At 51.1% G+C, this 18,148-nt stretch overlaps 1 protein-coding gene across 3 annotated transcripts in view; it reads left to right on the top strand.

Moving 5' to 3' along the window:
- The window catches only part of Crtac1 (cartilage acidic protein 1), a 136,211-nt gene extending 118,264 nt beyond the window's left edge, over nucleotides 1–17,947 (top strand). Inside the window, exons 11-14 of one of the 3 annotated variants that reach the window (XM_042055788.1) lie at nucleotides 151–296; nucleotides 994–1,036; nucleotides 3,701–3,842; nucleotides 17,812–17,947. In XM_042055788.1, coding sequence (XP_041911722.1) covers nucleotides 151–296; nucleotides 994–1,036; nucleotides 3,701–3,842; nucleotides 17,812–17,947 — 467 coding nt within the window. Of the gene's footprint in view, nucleotides 1–150; nucleotides 297–993; nucleotides 1,037–3,700; nucleotides 3,845–4,249; nucleotides 4,369–17,811 lie in introns of those variants that run through there. The other 2 variants (XM_038343832.1, XM_038343825.1) reach the window with 2 other exon arrangements.
- The last annotated feature ends 201 nt before the right edge of the window (nucleotides 17,948–18,148 follow it).

Raw genomic sequence — 18,148 nt, 5'->3', positions numbered from 1 at the left:
GCCCCGAGGAGGAGCTTCTTCAAATCTATCTTACTCCTCCCCACGGCCCTGGGAGGAGTGCATTAGCTATTATCTCTGTTAGCATGCTTCTGCTAGTACTCCAAGAGGCCCTCTCTCCTCTGCTCCTGACCCCTCTCCTTCCTCCAACAGGAAGGGATGAAGCCAGCAGCGTGGAGGTGACATGGCCAGACGGCAAGATGGTCAGCCGCAGTGTGGCCAGCGGGGAGATGAACTCGGTGTTGGAGATCCTCTACCCTCGGGATGAGGACAAACTTCAGGACACAGCCCCACTAGAGGTGGGCCAAGATCTCTGGGCCCCAGAGTCAAATATATATATAGGCAGCACCACCACCACCCATTATCCTTGGGGTGAATCTGTAGACTCGCTCTCTGAAATGGTAGAAATGATGGCTTCATTTGTAGTTTTGCAACCTGCCATACCCACATCTCTTCAGCTTCTCACAGAATTCTGGAGGGTTGGCAGGACAGCGGGGTTTGCACCCATTTCACAGGAGAGGAAACCAGAGGCCCAGAGAGTGAAGCCAAGGCCAGATAAGGTTACAGTTGTGCAGTGGGTTGAGAACCAATCCCTAGTCTCCTGCTGCCCTTGTCTTTCCTGAATACCTGAAGAGACCTCCTGTTGTCCTTGGATGAGGTTCAGACTGTAAACTCGGATCCTTGAAGGCACAGTCCTGGTCCAGCTTCAGGTCTGTGTCAGGTACATAGATCTCAAATGCAGAGAGAGTTTGAATGACATGCTCTGCCCTCCGCCTCAACAACATCTCCATGCTTAGTGTAAGGCAGAATAAGAGGGAGGGAGGGAGGGAGGAAGAGAGGGAGGGAGGGAGGAAAGGAGGGGCTGCCCTCAGTCTCAGGCTAAGAGCATCTCTCATACTGTAATCAGGGTGACAGCTGCTCTGTGGCTGTGACAAAGAGGGGACCTGAGCTGAGGCCTCTCAACTCACAAGTGTCTCTGCTTCTGCCACCTTGCAGTGCGGACAAGGATTCTCCCAGCAGGACAATGGCCATTGCATGGGTGAGTCACCTATAGGCATCAGAGGTCGGGGCAGAGGCTGGGATGGATCTTCCTGGGGACTCTCAGCCTGACCTACCAAGGCCCGAGACACAGACAGGGGCTAGAAAGACAGGGAGAGGAAGGTGCTATCGGTCCTTAGCGATCCATTTGCCAAGACAGTCACCTCATACCTCGCCAAGGTGAGAGTGACTTTAGCAACTGCAGGCTGACTCATTTCGCTGCTGGGCATTGGCAATCCCTGCCTGCCATGAATAGCGGGAGAACAAACCTGCGGATGGCACACACTGCCACACAGACACTCGGACAGTGATGGATAAGCTTCACCCTGCCAGAAGCAGAGCAGAAACGTTCTATGGCCAGACTGAGGAGCAGTCAGCCAGGAGACTGACAGACCCATGGAGGCAGAGCTGACTGTAGGAGGCATTCGGGCACAACAGGGTGTGGACTGTGATCACCGTGTAGACAGGAGACTGCAGCTGGGTACAGTACAGGGGAGGGTGGTAGCTTCCAGATGCCAGGGCAGTGAGGGTCTCATGACTTTCTCAAGTCTCCCAATTATGCTATGGAGGGGGGGGGGGCGTCTAGCAGCCCAGGGTCCATAAGATGTCCAACCCAAAGCCTTACATCTTGATTTGTAACAAGGACATAGGGTGTGGATTCTTTCTTCCTCAGACCCAGAGAAAATAGACACAGCCCACTCTTGTGGTGTAGTGATTTGTAGTGATGTGACGAGCAGGCCTGTTTTTCATCCCGCCCGGATCCCACACGGCTAGCTTTACACCCGAAATAACAACACACAAATTGTATTCATTTAAATACTGCTTGGCCCATTAGCTCTAGCTCTTACTGGCTAATTCTCACACCTTGCTTAACCCATTTCTAATAATCTGTGTAGCACCACAAGGTGGTGGCTTACTGGGAAAGATTCAGCATGTCTGACCTGGTAGCTGGCTCCATAGCGTCTGTCCCAGAGAGGAGAGGCATGGCGAATGCCTCACTTCCCTCTTCCTCCCAGCATTCTGTTCTGTCTACTCCACCCACCTAAGGGCTAGCCTATCAAATGGCCAAGGCAGTTTCTTTATTAACCAATGAAATCAACACAAAACAGAAGACCCTCCTACATCATTGTGGAGCTCACAGCCAGTAAATAGAGTGGCCTGCATATGAACAGCTGACGACTATATATGTGGGGCCAGGGATGGCATACGCAGGGAGGTGCAAAGGGGGGTGTTAATCATCTGGGGTAGATCCCAGGTGGGACAGAGAAATCGAGGTCAGTCTGGGACCTGGGGGACGATGAGTAGGACAGCCACAGAAAGGGGTCAGTGTGCCCATGGAGGATACTGTCTGGGCACAGGACTGCAGGATGAAGTATAGGTGCCTAAGGGAAGACATGACTCCCCCATACTGTCTGTGTGCCACTCTGGTCACATGATAAATGGACAGCACAGGCACATAAAACTTTGGAGTCTTCTCTACATGCTGAGAGGACCCTTTGAGATCACTGGCCCTGCAATCCTTCCTTTCTGTCACCCAGAAGGTCCCCTACTAAAGCACCGTGTCCAGCTCTGGGGATGTAATCTAGTTCCTTACCTGAGGGGTTCGCATCCTGGTGGAGGGGGTCAGACCTCAGACACAGGACTCCATGGTGTGAGAAAGTGGTTTAGGGACCCTGTCAGCAAGGTGCAGCCCGGGCACTGTCTGAGCAGAGAAGTCAAAAAGAGCCACTGGTGAGGAGACCACAGGATTTGGAGCCCCAGAAGGAGCTGAGGGGAGAACTTGCCTGGCAGAGGAAGAACAAAGGCCAAGGGCACGAGCTCGTCACAGAGATGTCAGAGGCGCCCTTCTGGTTGAAATGAGGTATAGGGTAGCACAGGTCAAGGAGGGTCATCCCGGAAGGAGTCTGGGCTTTGTTCTTAGGCCCTTGGGAGCTAAGCAGGAGAGTGACCTGATGGGATTCACATTTTGAAAAGATCACTCTGGCTGCTGAATTGCAGGCTGGATTGAAGGGAAGCCTGGAAGCCAGGAGGCCTGTAAGGCAGCCGCTGCAGACATCCAGGCAAGAGACCTTGGGGGCTGGGCATAGGGTGGCGGCAGTGAGGAAGGAGAATAGATGAGAGGCCTGCTTCAGGGCAGAGTGGATTGCACCGTGGGGTGAGGAAACGGGAGGCTGGGGAAATGTCTGATTTCTGCTGGCGTGGCTGAGCAGTTGGTGGTGGCATTGACAGAACGGTGGAGGATGGAGAGGGGACAGAAGAGGCTTGGGGCTGAGGGAAATCAGAGCTCCATTTTGGAAATGATCAGTCTGAGGCGTGTATTAGACATCCAGGTGGAACTGCCATGGAGGCCATTGGTGATTGGATTCACGAGCGTGGAGCCCAAAGGAAAGGTTGTGGCTGGAGGCAGGAAGTTTACAGTCATCTGCATTTAAAGAGTTTATCTAGAAAAAGTGTGATCTATAGAAAGGACCCAGGATGAAGCCTGAGTGCTCCCAATATGCGAGGTTCAAGGACAGGAGAAGCTATCCAAGGGCGCTGAGGTGGAGAGGCAGGCCCAGCAAGGAAAAGGGACATACCTGGGATCACAGGGCAGGCGGGCAGACAAATCCTAAGCCAGGACACACTGCCCACCTCTCCCTGGTGAGCGTTTCTCTTTCCCTTGCAGACACCAACGAATGCATCCAGTTCCCGTTCGTATGCCCTCGAGACAAGCCCGTGTGTGTCAACACCTATGGGAGCTACAGGTGCCGGACCAATAAGAGATGCAATCGGGGTTATGAGCCCAATGAAGATGGCACAGCCTGTGTGGGTAAGTGGAACTCTGGCCACATTCCAGGGAGAGCAGGGCTCTCTGGGTGGGCTCCAGACCATGCTCCTTAGCCCCTGCTTCCCCTGGACTGATAGAGGCTCCTAGACTCACATCAGTTCTCCAGGGGAGACCATGTCAGGCTTGGAGAGGCCCCCTCACTACTGCCCCACCTGAAGGACCCCCGGGGTGCTGTTTCCTGTCCTGTGGTTCTCACTCCCCTCACATCTCCTGAGGCAAGTGTTCTGGCCTAGAGGTCAGTGGGTATTCTTATAGCTGGGGTGGAAAGTAGCTCCTCCAAGTGACCTTTGGCAGAATTTCTGAACTGGTGTTTGTCTTACCTCCTTCCTCCCAACCAACCCTCTTTTCTTCCCGTTTTCTACCTCCCCACCCTTTCGTTTTTTGCAGCTCAAGTGGCCTTTTTAGGTGGGTATTCTTCGGCTGCCTTTAGAATCTCTGAGCCTCTCTCTCAAGCCTCATATCTTCCGCTAGGCCTTGGACTTTGCCTTCAGTTATATGCACTTTAAATTCCATCAATAAAGGAAAAAAAAAAACAAAACTCACAACCTTTGTGGAAAACTATATCTCTCCTGCTGCCTACCTCTCTCCATACCCAATAGATTTTGCCACGTGCTCCTTCGAGTGGACAGTGGGGGTGGCCATCTTTGAGAAGGGAAGTTTGGGAAATACTGGCATGACCCTAGTTGTTTGTGAAGCCTTTCTTTGCATGTTTTCTGAGAAAACAGAAAAGGAAAGTGTCTCCTCTACCCCATCCCTCGTTTCTTCCGAAGAACCAGGACAGTCCAGTCATTTCTGTATCGTTGTGAGCGGCTTATTTTGCCCTTAACAAAGATGGCTCCCGGGCAGTTGCTTGCTCAGTTGATTCAGTGATGTATCATGTGCCTGCTCCTTTGGCCTGTGCTGTTGCTGCTTTGTACAACCTGATTTCCTATGATTATGAAAGCCTTATTGCGTTGGTGGTGGTGATGGGAAGGGGAAGGGTGGACCTTTGGGGCTCTTGATAAAAATGCTTAAGTTTGAACGTGCCAAGTCTTCCAGCCTCTTTTCTGGAGAAACTATGCCAATAAACTCTCTGCTGCATATTAGCGCCTAGCTAGTGGGGGCGGGGCGCCTGAGCGAGAACATGCTGGTTGGAAAGCTGAATTCGCTGGGCCGGGCCGCTTCCACCAGGAGGGACGTGAAAACAAGCCACGACCTAAGGGGAGCACCAGATCCTGGCACCAGCGTGTGAAACAGCGTTGCACTTGGAGGACCAGGCAAGGCTTGTGGGTGGGCGAAGGGCAGACCCAGGAGCAGTGTCCCGGGCCGGGCCGTTCACTTGGGGGCATTCTCTTCTCCGCTCTGGGTCTCCATTCCCTTTTCATAAGTGGCAAGAGAGTTGGGTCAGTATATCCATTCACCTCCTTTCCTCCCCAGCTCCTCCCTGTGCCACCGGACATAGGTGTGGCTAATCTCCCACAGTCCTGGTTTTCAGAAAGAACCTAACCACCCAGCTTTTGCAGTATGCTTAGGAGCCTGGAAGCGCCTGTAGCCAGAGTACCCTTTGGGGTGATGTAATACCACAGCACACGCTCTCCACCAGCTCTGGTAGTGAGGGCACATTGTAAATCACAGATATATTCTTCATGGGGGGAAAAAAAGTCGCTTGAAGATATAATAAAATCATGCTTAAGAATGCAGCAAGCCTTTTAAAAACATATTTAGCAAAAAAACTACCCGTTTCTGATACCATAATAATACTCCCAATAAATCACAAAATATGAATTCCTTGTAGCTAGTGCTGTTTTTACACTCGGAACCAGAGCCTAAATGAAAAGTTTTAAAATGAAAACCGCTACAATTTCCCCGGGAAGCACATAACAACTTAAAAATCGCTCTACTTCCACCCGTGCCATCCCTGTGTATCGACAGAGAATTAAAGATCTGAAAGAGCCCAGACATAAGCCTCAGAGAGATGAAGTGATTGAGGTCGCCCTGCCCAGGGTCACAGAGGCAGCTGGTCCCCGAGCCAGGTCTGCGGCCCTTTCCCACCATCTTGTTGAGGGTGAGTGGCGAGCACTCGCTGCTTAGATGTTTCCGTGTTCACCCTTCTCAGAAATGAGCAAGCAGATCTAAGATATCTAGATGAGGAAGGCCCTCGGCCTCAGAGACTGGCTGCAAAGGCAGCCACTGTAGGAAATGACAAGATGACAAGCTCCATTGACTGCCCACACACAACAGCGTGAGCAATGGAGGTGGGGGTCGGAAAAGCTAGTAAGACAGCCTGCCAAGGACACCAGGAGCTTCAGAGTGTCAGCTAACTTCAGCGGCTGCCTGAACTGCCTGGCACACTGCGTTTCAGGTCGCTCTACCTTGTGGGCAGGTCAGATGAGTCACAAAGCGGCATCCCAGGCTCCCTAGCTGTTAAGGGTTAGAAGGTATCCCATGGGGTACATGCATTCAGCAGCTATTGTTGGAAGCCATGATCTGCAATAGGGCCTGGGCAAGGCTCTAGGTTTATAGCGGTGATTAAAAATAACATGGTTGATACGCCCCACACACTGCCTTCCCTCCAGCCAGATGGAAAAGCCAAGCATAAGGGTGGGAGGGGGACCATAAGGGCTTTCTTAAAAGCCTAGCTAGATTCACGGGTTACCGCACACAGACGCAAACTCCAGCCATTCATTCATCCACACGTTCATTCAGCAAGTGTTTATTGAGACCCGCATGGGTATTCTTGTGAGAACGATGACAAGCTCCCTCCAGTGAGAAGGTCAAGTCTTCTACACCCAAGATGATTTCAGTAGGAAAAAAGCATACAAAGCTAAACTCTACAGAAGACAAACAGACTCTGAAGCAACTTAACTTCACCTGCCCCCAAGCCCAGGGCCCACCACTTGCCAGGAATCCAGGTATTTGAACCAGGTACCTCTAGCTCCAGACCTTCACAGCCTGGGCATTGTCAGCCACAGATGTGTGGGCCAGACCAGTGCTCCCATCCCCCATCTTCCCTTCTGGTTCCTCTTCCAGACTCATGGCATCTGAATTCTCACTGTCCACTTCTGAGCATCTGAGAGCAAACACACACACACACAAACACACACACACAAACACACACACACAAACACACACATACACACAAACACACACACATACACACAAACACACACACACATACACACACACAAACACACACACAAACACACAAACACACATACACACACAAACACACACATACATACACACACACAAACACACACATACACACACAAATACACACAAACACACACACATACACACACACAAACACACACACATATACACACACAAACACACACATACACACACACAAACACACACACAAACACACACACACATCTATTTTTCTTCCATCCCGTAGGCCCACTTAGGTTCCTGATATCTTTTTCAGCTTGTGGTGGAATTTTTAAAAATTAAAAAATAGAAAAGACCTTCAGGGCAAGTGAATAACTCATGATCCACTCCAGCTAAGCCAGGCCCGATTTTCTTTTCAAGAGAACCCCCCAAAATAATAACTACAATAATAATACCACTTTTATTCTGTCTGATGCAGCCTCCTCCAGGAATGTCTTCCCTCAGAATGGCAATAATAGCTTTCAATGAGTTAGCTCCATGTGTCTGGGTCGGATATAAACTCTTTACAAGAGCCAACTTGCTTAATCCTTGCAGCAATCCCTAGGGGAAAGTGCTATAATTATCCTAGTTACTCGGATAAGTTAAGTGGTTCCTTAGGCTCACACAGCTGGGACAGGCAAAGGTGGGATGGCGTCCCGGGCATTCTGACTCTCCCACCTCCAGGCTTACCTGCCATGCCTACCCACTTGGTTCAGGTAGCCAACCAGTTTGTGCAAAAGCCACATGTTACCCAGAGTCAAGGGCCAGGTGGGAAGGGAGAAACAGGGTCCCCAGAGAGCTGAGATCTGAAGAAGTCGTACCAAGGTCACACCACAGCCTGAAGGAAGAGCAGGCCACACCCATGTGGAGAGCGTCCTCATCAGGCCAGCCTGGCCACTTCCTCCAGTGCAACATGGAGAATCCCATACCAGGCCACCTCCATCGCCACAATCGCTGGCCCTACTCTGGGAAGGTGCCATTCTGAGGGCCAGGAGTTGGATTATGAGTCACTCTGGCTGCTATGGCCCCCTCCCAGGGCTTGGGCATCACATCCTGGCCAATGCTGCTGGACTGAGCAAGAACTCCATCACAGCCTCCAAGAACCACATGGAGACAGAGAAAGAGCACTTCATTATCTCAAAGGACCAGAGATTCCAGACTCTGTACCAGACTTCCAGCCCGGGAGGACAGTCAAGTCTCTCCCTTTACCTCCCTGCCCTCGGTCACCAGTGTCTCATTCCTTTTGTGAAGCTAGTGACCAAGCCACAGGGAGTCAGAAACCTGCCAGGGGCTGAGGCTGTGTCTCCTTGGCAACAGCACATCCTGGAAGGAGGAAGAAGAAGGATAGCTAGGGCTAGTTGACAGGAGAGATAATCCCATTGTCCCTCACCCTTAGCAGCTCTGTCCTCTTAAGCACTGCTGTTGAGCACTGAAGAGATCGGAGGGAAGGCCATCCGAGGAGGGATGAGAAGCAAGAAGAGACAAGAACATCCTCGGGTGAGAAGCTAGCATTTATGGAATGCTCACTATATGCCAAGAACTTTATATGCGTGTCTCCATCAATCCTCACACCATCCCGCAAGGCAAATGCTCCTAGCCTACTCCATTACCAAGGAAACTGAGGCTCAGGAGGAGTAAGGTACACAGAGTCACAGCTGGCTGAGGAGACCCCCTGACTCTCTACTCCGCAGCCTGGGTTCTCCAGCCTTGTGCTGCCAATCTCCAGGAAATGTGTGCCTGAGGGAGTCGTATAACCAATTGTTCACTTGTATTCAGCTGCACACCTACTAACTGCTGCGCATCATTCTGGTGGCCTTAGATATTCATCTGTGACCACAACAGGGGACATCCCTTCCCTGTTGACATACGGCAAGGCGTGTTCACATAAACACGGGTAGGGGGCAATGGGGAGGGAGTTCTTATGCACTAGAAAATGCCAAGTGTGTCAGGGAAGATGAATGGCACTAAGGCTATTCGTGGGTTCCTGGGTAGAGGCAGGCTGTTACTTTAAGTAAGGTGGGCCAGAGTGTTCAACCTCCCGGGGGGAGGGGTAAAGGCATTTGAAAAAAGATTTAAAGTAGGTAGAGTATTCTTGAACCTCAGTTTCTCGTCTCTAAAATGGGTATGAAGTTGACAGTTATTTATTAAACTTGAGTTTTAGCACTAACCAATACCTCAGTTATTGTATTAAACTTGGCACCGTGTCTGGCATGCCTCCAATAAGTTAGAGATCTGATTATTAATAAATACTAAAATTGATGATGGAGCCAGGTTCTATCTGATGTCAAAATTCCCATGCTTCCCCACCTAGAACACCCATGGGTGTGCAAGAGGAGATATGGATACGGCTGCCCCAGGATGCTTGCAGGTTAGTGAGAAAGAGATCGCAGGACCACAAACGGCCATCGAGGGGGCAAAGCCTACCTCCCTGGCCCTAAGGTATGCCAGGTTCGGCATAGTGCTCACACAGCATCGTTCCCAAAGAGAACAGTCATATGACAAGGTAAACAAAGCAGAGCGGGCATGAGGTCAGCTGGGCCACACAGGACAGAGGTTTCCAAGAGCTATGGGACTCTTCTAGATATACTCTGTCAACACTAACAGACTCCTCGAGCATGTAGAGCCCAGGCACCTGAGAAGTCATCTAGGCCTGCCCCGTTCTTTGCAGACAGAGAGACCGAGGCCCACAGACTCTGCTGCTTGGTAGTCCTCCTCTGGGCCACACTGCCCATGGCTCTTTTGAAGAGCTCAGGCTAGGCCACTCCCCACTTCCTTTCCCAGAAAGCTCCAGTGTTTCAGTGGCCACAGTTTGGGTAGTAAGTGGGTAGTACTGGGCCCTCCCACCAAGTGACAAAAAAAAAAAAAGTCTTGCACTCCATCCTGGAAGCACCTAAGATAAAAGGTACCCACTCCAGGAGGCACCGTGAGACTGAGAATAAGGAGCTAGTGAGGAGAATGTCATCACTTCCTAGGAAACCCTGCTCAGAACCCAGGTGCCATACTGCCACCCCAGCCTGCAGGAAAGAAGAAAACCCAACTGCAGCCAATTGTTCCCCTAAAGATAGCCCCTCTGTATGGCCCTCCCCAGAGCAACCACAAAGAAACCTACCTCAGAGTGGCTGGACGCCTCTCCAAGCTAAGAGCCGACTTCCATCTGTGGAGCTGCTGGGGAAGGAGAAACACACCCTAGCTCCCGGATGCTCCTGCATGGCAAAGGAACAGGCACAAACCAAATGGAAGAAGGCAAAACCGGGCGTGCAAACCAGATGTGCAAACCATATGTGCAACTCAACCCTGATGTTCCAGGCAATACAGGAAAGAGAGAGAAGAGGGCTTTGGGACTGTCTCCAGAAAACAATCATTAGAAAGTCACAATACCTCAGCCCATGCAGGAGGTTTCCCATGTGCCAGATGCCATGTTTCTCTTTAGAGACCTAGCATAAGACCCCAGTGACCCTTCTATCCATCTATCCTTGAAATTCTCCCTTCACTAAGAGACTCTGGGATCAAAGCCTCGGGTTTGCATGCCGGGCAGTCCACCTCCACACTCTGAAGTGAAGCAAGGCATTTCCCCTCTAAGCCTCGGTTCTCCATCCACAAAGGCAGGAGTAACAGCCCTGAGGAAGCGAGGCTCCCTCCAGGTGGGTGCAACACCCGACCGATGGGATGTGGAGCTGATTATAAAATCTGTCCCAAGCCCTCCAACTCCTGGTTTCACTTCTCGCGGGCCCTGATTTTACAACACTCCATAAGTCATTAACCAGGCCACACTAGACCTGTAAGACTCCTTCCCAGCAAGACCCATCCGTCACTCAGTTACAAATGCTGACTTCATTGGGGAATGGGGTAAACACAGAATCTTTGCTTTGAAGAGTCCAGGCCTGTGTTTTGAACAGCTGTGGGGAGCACAGGGCCAATCAGTACTCATCCATTCTCCTGCCTCTCCAGGGTCTGCAAACATCCATCTCCTGCCCGCAGCCCTCTCACTCATTCTGATCCATCAGTCATTTCCCTGAAGCCACCTTCTCTGTATCCAACCACATATCTGTCAATCCACCTTTCCTCCGGCCATCCTTCCATCCATCTGTCCATCCATCCGCCCAAGGTACTGTACCCTCTTAAGACCTAGGCCTAGAATTCCAGACCAAAAAATAAATAAATAAATAACAGTCCAAAAGGATTTTTCCTGCTTGAAGTCCTGACATTCAGGCAGTATGGGTGAGGGCTGAGTTGAGGCAGAATGCATTTTTCCTCTCCCTCTCTCCCAGAAGATTACAGCCAGGTGACCTTATTGAGAGCTGTTGCTAGCACGGGAGAGGCCAGACCCTTGCCTCTACCTTTAATTGAGTTATTTGGTGGCCATTTGCAGTTCATTGTATCTATCTGCACGGCTTCTCAGCAGCCCAGTGCCCAGGGGCCTTCAGATTGCACAAGCTGCATCTTCTCCTTCTTCCTGCCAGCCAGTGATGGGCTGTGTCTCCCATTCAGTGCCAGAGGCAAGGCATTGTGACAGGCACCTGGGGCGGGGAGGGGAGAAGCAGACATGAGTCAGACAAGATCCCCACACTCGAAAGGTTTACTGACTAATTGGGGGTAGCAGGGAAGGAACTTCACTATATATGAGGCCTTGTAAGATCTGTGTAATATTTCCTCCTTCCCAGGCATCGAGCAACCCTGCTCTCAGGTGGTAGCTGGTCCCCAATCACTTTTCCATTACAGAAATCAATAACTTGAATTACTCCAAAATAACGAGCACCTCCATCCCGCTCCAAAACTAATTTTTTTCTGTGTCTGCGTTTGCCCGTGTGCTTTACCCTGGGCCTGGAATCTGTCTTTACGAGTCAGCCCAGGTAGAATGGCGTCTTATGCCTGACCGTGGCACGCTAAGATAGAATGCAGCAGGGTTTGGAGTCGGGGACTTAGATTGGAATCTTCGCTCTGAGTCTTTCGGCTGTGGGCTCTCGCCAAGCTCCATAACAATCTGGAACATCGGTTTCCTCGTGTATAAAATCAGATCCTGAGTACAACACCCACCAGAGTGTTAGAGAAGCAAGCGGAGTAATGAGGCTCAGGAATGTTCCTGCATGTATTAGGGAATCACTGACACTTCCATAATAACATTCGCATCTTACATTGAGGAAACCAATTACCGTTCACAACGATGCACTCGTATTGCTGCTGATTTACCAAGGAGCAAGCGTAGACTCAGGGAAGCTAAGGGAATGGCTGGGGGTCTGGGTGGGAGGAACCTGGATGGGGCCGCCTTCTGATACCTTCACAATGGTTCATCTCCTCTCTGTGATCCCTGATTCAAAAGCAAGCCCTGGTGCTACCCCGGGATGCTATACCCTGCATCCTGCATCCTGCATCCTGCAGACACTGAAATGACAGGTCCTTTGAAGGAACTCTTGAAAGAAGAGCTGCAAGCACGACGTACTCTGCCCTTGGCGCTGCCTGGGAAAATAGAGCCTCCTAGAGTCACCTGAGAAGAAACGGGTGGGAACCCTCAAAGGCCACACTCTGAAAGCCAGAAGAGAGACATTACAGACCACCTATTTCACACAAGGCGTATTTCTAGCCATTTTCTGATTCTTTGAAACCAGTTATCCTTAACCATTTGAGGTTGGTCCTATGTACTTTGAGAATCTGCTGAGAGCAATGGATTGTGTCTCCCCGACAAAGACACTGATTATATCATAAGTGCAGGATTTGGAGGTGGAGGTTAAGGTTAAGGACTGGTAGCTGGGCGCAATGGTGCACACCTTTAATCCCAGCACTTAGGAGGCAAAGGCAGGTGGATCTCTGAGTGTTTGAGGCCAGCCTGGTCTACAGATGGCCAGAGCTACATAGTGAGGCCATAGTGAGGTTTTCTTAGGCACCAGGGACCTTCTCTTTTGACAGCCTCACTCTCAGCATAACACATATTTTTGTTTAGATCCACAGCACACAGCAAACGGGAGCTGTGCACACATGTACACGTGTGTATACATATGTCATGCTGAGTTGCAATTGTCTGGTTTGACATGAAGCGTATTAATAGATCCTCAATAAAACATGAATCCCGGTGTTGTGCTTTCTCTTCCTATCTTGGAGCCAATAAACTTCTTTGGTTAATTCAATAAAACAGAGAAACATGCATAGATCTCATGTGTACAGTACAGTGAATTTCTAAGAAGCAAGATCCCTATGCTACCAGCTCTCCGGCCCCGAAGCAGAAGAATGAGAGCCCAAGAGTCCCCAGACCCCTCTCCTCCACCCCTCAACAGCGGAACAGCCACGTCAGTTCTTCCTTCATAGACAACTGTGTCTGTTTTTTAATCTGTTCCAGGCTGTGTCTGATTACTTTTGTGGTGCCAGTGTTTTTAACCCAGGTGTCAGGCTTAGGTCTGAACGGCCGTGTAAAGCGCTTTCCTATTTGATGGACGGGGAAACTGAGTCTGCCTGTAAGCCAGAGCTCAAAGTGTTGGTCATGTTTGGGGCCACATTTTTCAGCAGCTTGTCCTTGAGGGGGATAGAAGGCAAAGGCAAGGTGAAGGTGCTTCCTACAGGGTCCACATGGGATGTGAGAGGGGTTCCCAGACTAGCAGTTCCTGACGCAGCTGAAACTGGCCACGGAGGGAAAGAGTGGCTGTCTCGGGTCCTCCCTTGACCCACACCTATAGAAGCCACAAGCAACAGCTGCTGGCTGAGCTAGGGTGGCTGAGGAAGTTTTAACCGTACCTGAGTGGCTTTTCTGCAGACTTTTGACTCTTGGGTGCAGTACATGATCCTGCCACTTGGCGGCACCTCGAACTTCTATAAACTCTGTGGTCCTCTTGTCACAAGGGCCCTATCTTTAACTAAAGCAAAGAAGAAAGCCAACGCATGCAGCAAGGAAAGACCATGTACTGAAAGCGTGCATGGGGTGTACCAGGATGGTTGTCCCTTTCAAAAGGGACCAGGAGTAACCTGTCCTTTGGGGTCTTGTGTCTGGTTGTCAAGGGGGAAATAGCGACAGGCTGCAGCCAGCCAGAGGGAACAAGCCTTGGCTTTAAGAGGCAGCAGAGAAAGCCACACTTTATGAGATCTGCACCGTCAGGTCTCCCTTGCCATTCACTGGGCTGTCCCTGTGGGTCCCACATGCCTGTAAGCACAGCCCACTCAGAATCTGGTGCTACTGGGGTATGGAGGTGCCAGGCCTGCTTCAGAACCCAGACCCAAACAGCCGCAGGTCCTTCCCTGGGAATCTGCAGCTCCAGTCTCTGGGTAACTGAGGGGCCTTTAAAGCTGAATGTACGCCTGACCCTTTCTGCAGTTTGCAGGTTTCTTCTTAAAGCCAAGCTCTGCTACTTCCTGTGTAAACTGGGGCAGTTGAACTTCCATGCATGTGCCTCATCTGTAAGATGGGGATAGATGTTCACACCATGGAAAGCTCACTAGAAGGCCTAAGCACAAATGACATTGTGGCTGAACCTAGTTAGGACCCGACAAACAATAAACATTAGGCATATGCTAGCTACCGTTTTTCTTTTTAAAAAGATTTTCTTTAAGCATGTGTGTGTGTGTTTACCTGCACGCATATCTCTGTACTATGTGTGTGCCTAGTGCCAGAGGAGGCCAGAATGTGTTGGGTCCCCTGGAGATAGAGTTACAGTTGTGAGCAGCCATGTGGGTGCTGAGAACTGAATGCAGGTCCTCTAGGAGTGCTCTTCACTGCTGAGCCATCTCTCCAGCACAGTTACCATTTATCACCGTGACCATTGCCATTTAAACGTGGAAGAGCTGAATGCCTCTTAACCAGGCAAGTCCTGGGAGTGGGGTGTTGGTGAATTTTTGCCAATTTGTAAATCCCCAGTCTTCTTCGGGGCTTCTTCACTAAATAGCTTGGCTGAGGTTCAAGCCTGACCTCAGGCTACAGCAAACTTCCCACCCAGGCAGAACTCCAGCACCACCCTCCCTGCCAACCCACTCACTCACATGCCAAGACTGAGCAGAGGCAAAGGTCCAGGCTCCCCAGGGCTCAGGTGCAGAGCCAGGTGTCCCTTCGAAGCAGCCACTTCTGAGCTACCTGGAGCTCTATTCCACACCACCCAGAGACCACTTCCCCTTTGGCCCCAACCCCAGGACCAGAGCTGTGGTCCCTATGACCTAATGAGGTCCTCTCTGAATCAGATCCTGGCCAGAAGATCTGTGTGGTCCAGCCCCACCACAACCCCAGACAACTTCCTATCTGGGAGGAAATCCCTGTTTTAACTCACCCACCATCTCTATGACTAGGGACACATTACTTTGAGAAGACTCAGTTAATCTTTAAATCCCTCTTGTCCCTAGAATATGGTTTTAGTAAAGTATCTGGTATTCCGTAGGTGGTTAATAAATGCTTAGTTTTATGACTTCCAAGACAGAGCTATGCTAGTTTCTAATATCTACCTGCTGTCTAATCTTTCCCTAAAATTACTGTATGCATATGATGGGAAGTTGTGCATGTTTATGGTGCACATGTGTAGAGGTCAGAGGACAATTTTGTGGAGTTGGTTCTCTCCTTCCACCTTTACTTGGGTTCCAGGGATCAAACCTAGGCCATCAGGCCTGCATGGCAAGTACTTTACCAGCTAAGCCACCCTGCCAGTCCATTCTAGCCTTCAGTAACGAATGGCCCGTGTGATTCAACCCAGACTGTGCCTGACCTAGAATAAAAGCTCAAGAAACAGGCCCTACCTAACTCATTAATCAATTACTTTTGGCTTAGCTTTCATCTGAGCCTACTGTCTCCAGACAAAGCTACAAATCCACCAAGGATTAAGAAGTGGTAAAGGTGGGATGTCTACCTCCCCACTGACCCACAAGCGAGAGAGAGAGAGAGAGAGAGAGAGAGAGAGAGAGAGAGAGAGAGTTCATCAGTCCTGTGTCATCTACTTCTTCTCCTGTACACACCCAGCCAAGCATCTCTGCATGAGCTGGGATGCAGAACTAAGCCCATCACCATGGACCAGTGGAAACAGCATGGAGCCTCAAGCTGGCAAGTGCTTTTTATTGGAAAAAGAATTAAACAAAAGGTCTCCATTTTTGCACTTCCCAACCTTCCCAATGTCAGTGTCCCAAGGTCATACAGCAGGGAGGGAGGGCACAGGCTTTTGCCAGGAGTCGGGGGGGGGGGGGAGGAGCTGCAGCTTGGGAAGAAGGGGATTCATTGCACCAGGGCTCGCAGGCTCAGACTTCCTGAGGGTTCAGGGGCTTGGCCAGCCCTCTCCATCTCTCTGCATAGTTTCCTGACATCACACGCTGCTGCTGTGGCCAGCAGAGAACAAGACCCTCTCTGCTCCAGAAAGCTACCTATAGTGGCTGGTGTCTCCTGTCCAGTTCTAGCACCTCCTGCCCGCTGAGGTAGGCAGCCGGTTTCCTGAACCTATTCAGGCCCCAGGATGCCACCCATTGGCTCCCCCTGAGAGCCACAGCACCAATGGCTGGCCAGCCCTTCTTCCCTTGCAAGGCACACTGTCTTGAATGTCCAGGGAGCCTCACCTGCAGGACTTCAGGGCCCTGACACTTAGGCAGGCTGAATTTGCAGCATCTGTGGCCCCACTATGTTACAGGGGCTGGAAGAAGGGCACCAAAACCACCCAAACGTTGGCTCTGCTCCCCTAGGATCCCAGCTCTTCTCCATCAGAATGTGCACAATAGAGACAGAGGTGGGAGAAAGGCCAGGAGCAACAGTCCAGCAGCAGCCCAGCTTTAGGACACCGACTTGTAGAAGACCAGGAGGGACCCACAGGGAGGTGCTGTAGACCATTGTGTGACAGGACAGGACATGGTAGTCATTAGCCCAGCAGCCAAAGAGAACACACAGAGTAGTCTCTCTCTACACAATACACACACACACACACACACACACACATGCTCTCTCTCACACACACATGCTCTCTCTTACACACACATGCGCACACTTAGATATTCATACTCACACACATGCATTTATTCTCACTCATATGCACACGTGTACACACACTCACACTTGTGCAGTCACACACATACACTCACATTCATACACTTGTATACTCACACGCGCATATGCTTTCCCACCCATTAACTCACATACATACATTTGAGCACACAGTATACACGTAATACAGGAATTGACTCCAGTTCGGGAGTTCAGGCGCTGTCCAGCTGCGTTCATCCACAGGGTTCTACCACACCCCAGTGGAACCCCCCCCCCAGAATCCCAGGCAGAACACCCATAACCAGCTCCTGGTGGGTGCAAAGTCTCGGAGTTGGGTGCTTCTTGGCAAGGCTGGGAGGACTTTCTGCTCTGAGTGAAGGACAGGAAAGCCACCGCCTTAGGAGAAGCTGGATAGCTCCCAGGGCACCCATCTCCCCAGATCTCCAAAGAGGAGGTGGGATCATTGACAAGCCCCATGGTGGCATTGGGCTGTAGAGCCCCGGGAGCAGAATCCAGGTAGACAGGGGCTTTGAGAGTGAAGGATCATGCGGGTGGGGGGGGGGGGGTTCTCCGGGTCCTCCTTAGAGTGGAGTTAGAAGGCAAGGAAGAGAGGGTTCATCCAAGCTGGCTTCCCCCTCTCCCCCGCCCTCAGACTTCCCAAGGAAGGCTTGGCTCTGATGACCCGGACCATCCCCATGGGAGAAAGTAAAGTCCAGGGTCAGAAAGGGGAAGATCCTGCCAACGGGCAAAGGACTGGGAACACGGGACACCGGGTAATCATCCTCCCTTCCGCTCCACACGGCAGGGTGGGTCCAGAGAAAGACTCAGAAGCGGGTGCTCTGGTAACGCAGCCTCCGCAGATCTGCCAGCCCCTCGCTCCGGCCATACACCTCCCTGCGGGGACTCTCGGCCAGTCACCGAGCCCCCGCCCCGCCACCGCCAGCGCTGCTGCTGCCGCTGCCACTGCTACTGCCGCTACTGGAGCTGCCGCTGCTGCACCGGTCCTCATAGATGGAGATCTCAATCTGGGATGATGGTTAAGGAGCTGCGAGCACCCGGCTGTTAATTGGAAAGGTGGGTACAGACCCATCATGAGGCCTGTAACTGAAGCCCGCTATGCCCAATAACAGAGACCAGAAGACCTGAAGTCCCAACCCCTGCCTCAACTAACCTTTTCTGAGAGGACACAGGGCTGAGTGCACAATGGGATTCCATGTGAGTTTGGCCTTCCTCGA

This window comes from Arvicola amphibius, chromosome 1 (assembly GCF_903992535.2).
Source record: "Arvicola amphibius chromosome 1, mArvAmp1.2, whole genome shotgun sequence".
NCBI lineage: Eukaryota > Metazoa > Chordata > Mammalia > Rodentia > Cricetidae > Arvicola > Arvicola amphibius.
Note: the sequence above shows the minus strand (reverse complement) of the source record. Positions and strands in the feature narration are given on the sequence as shown.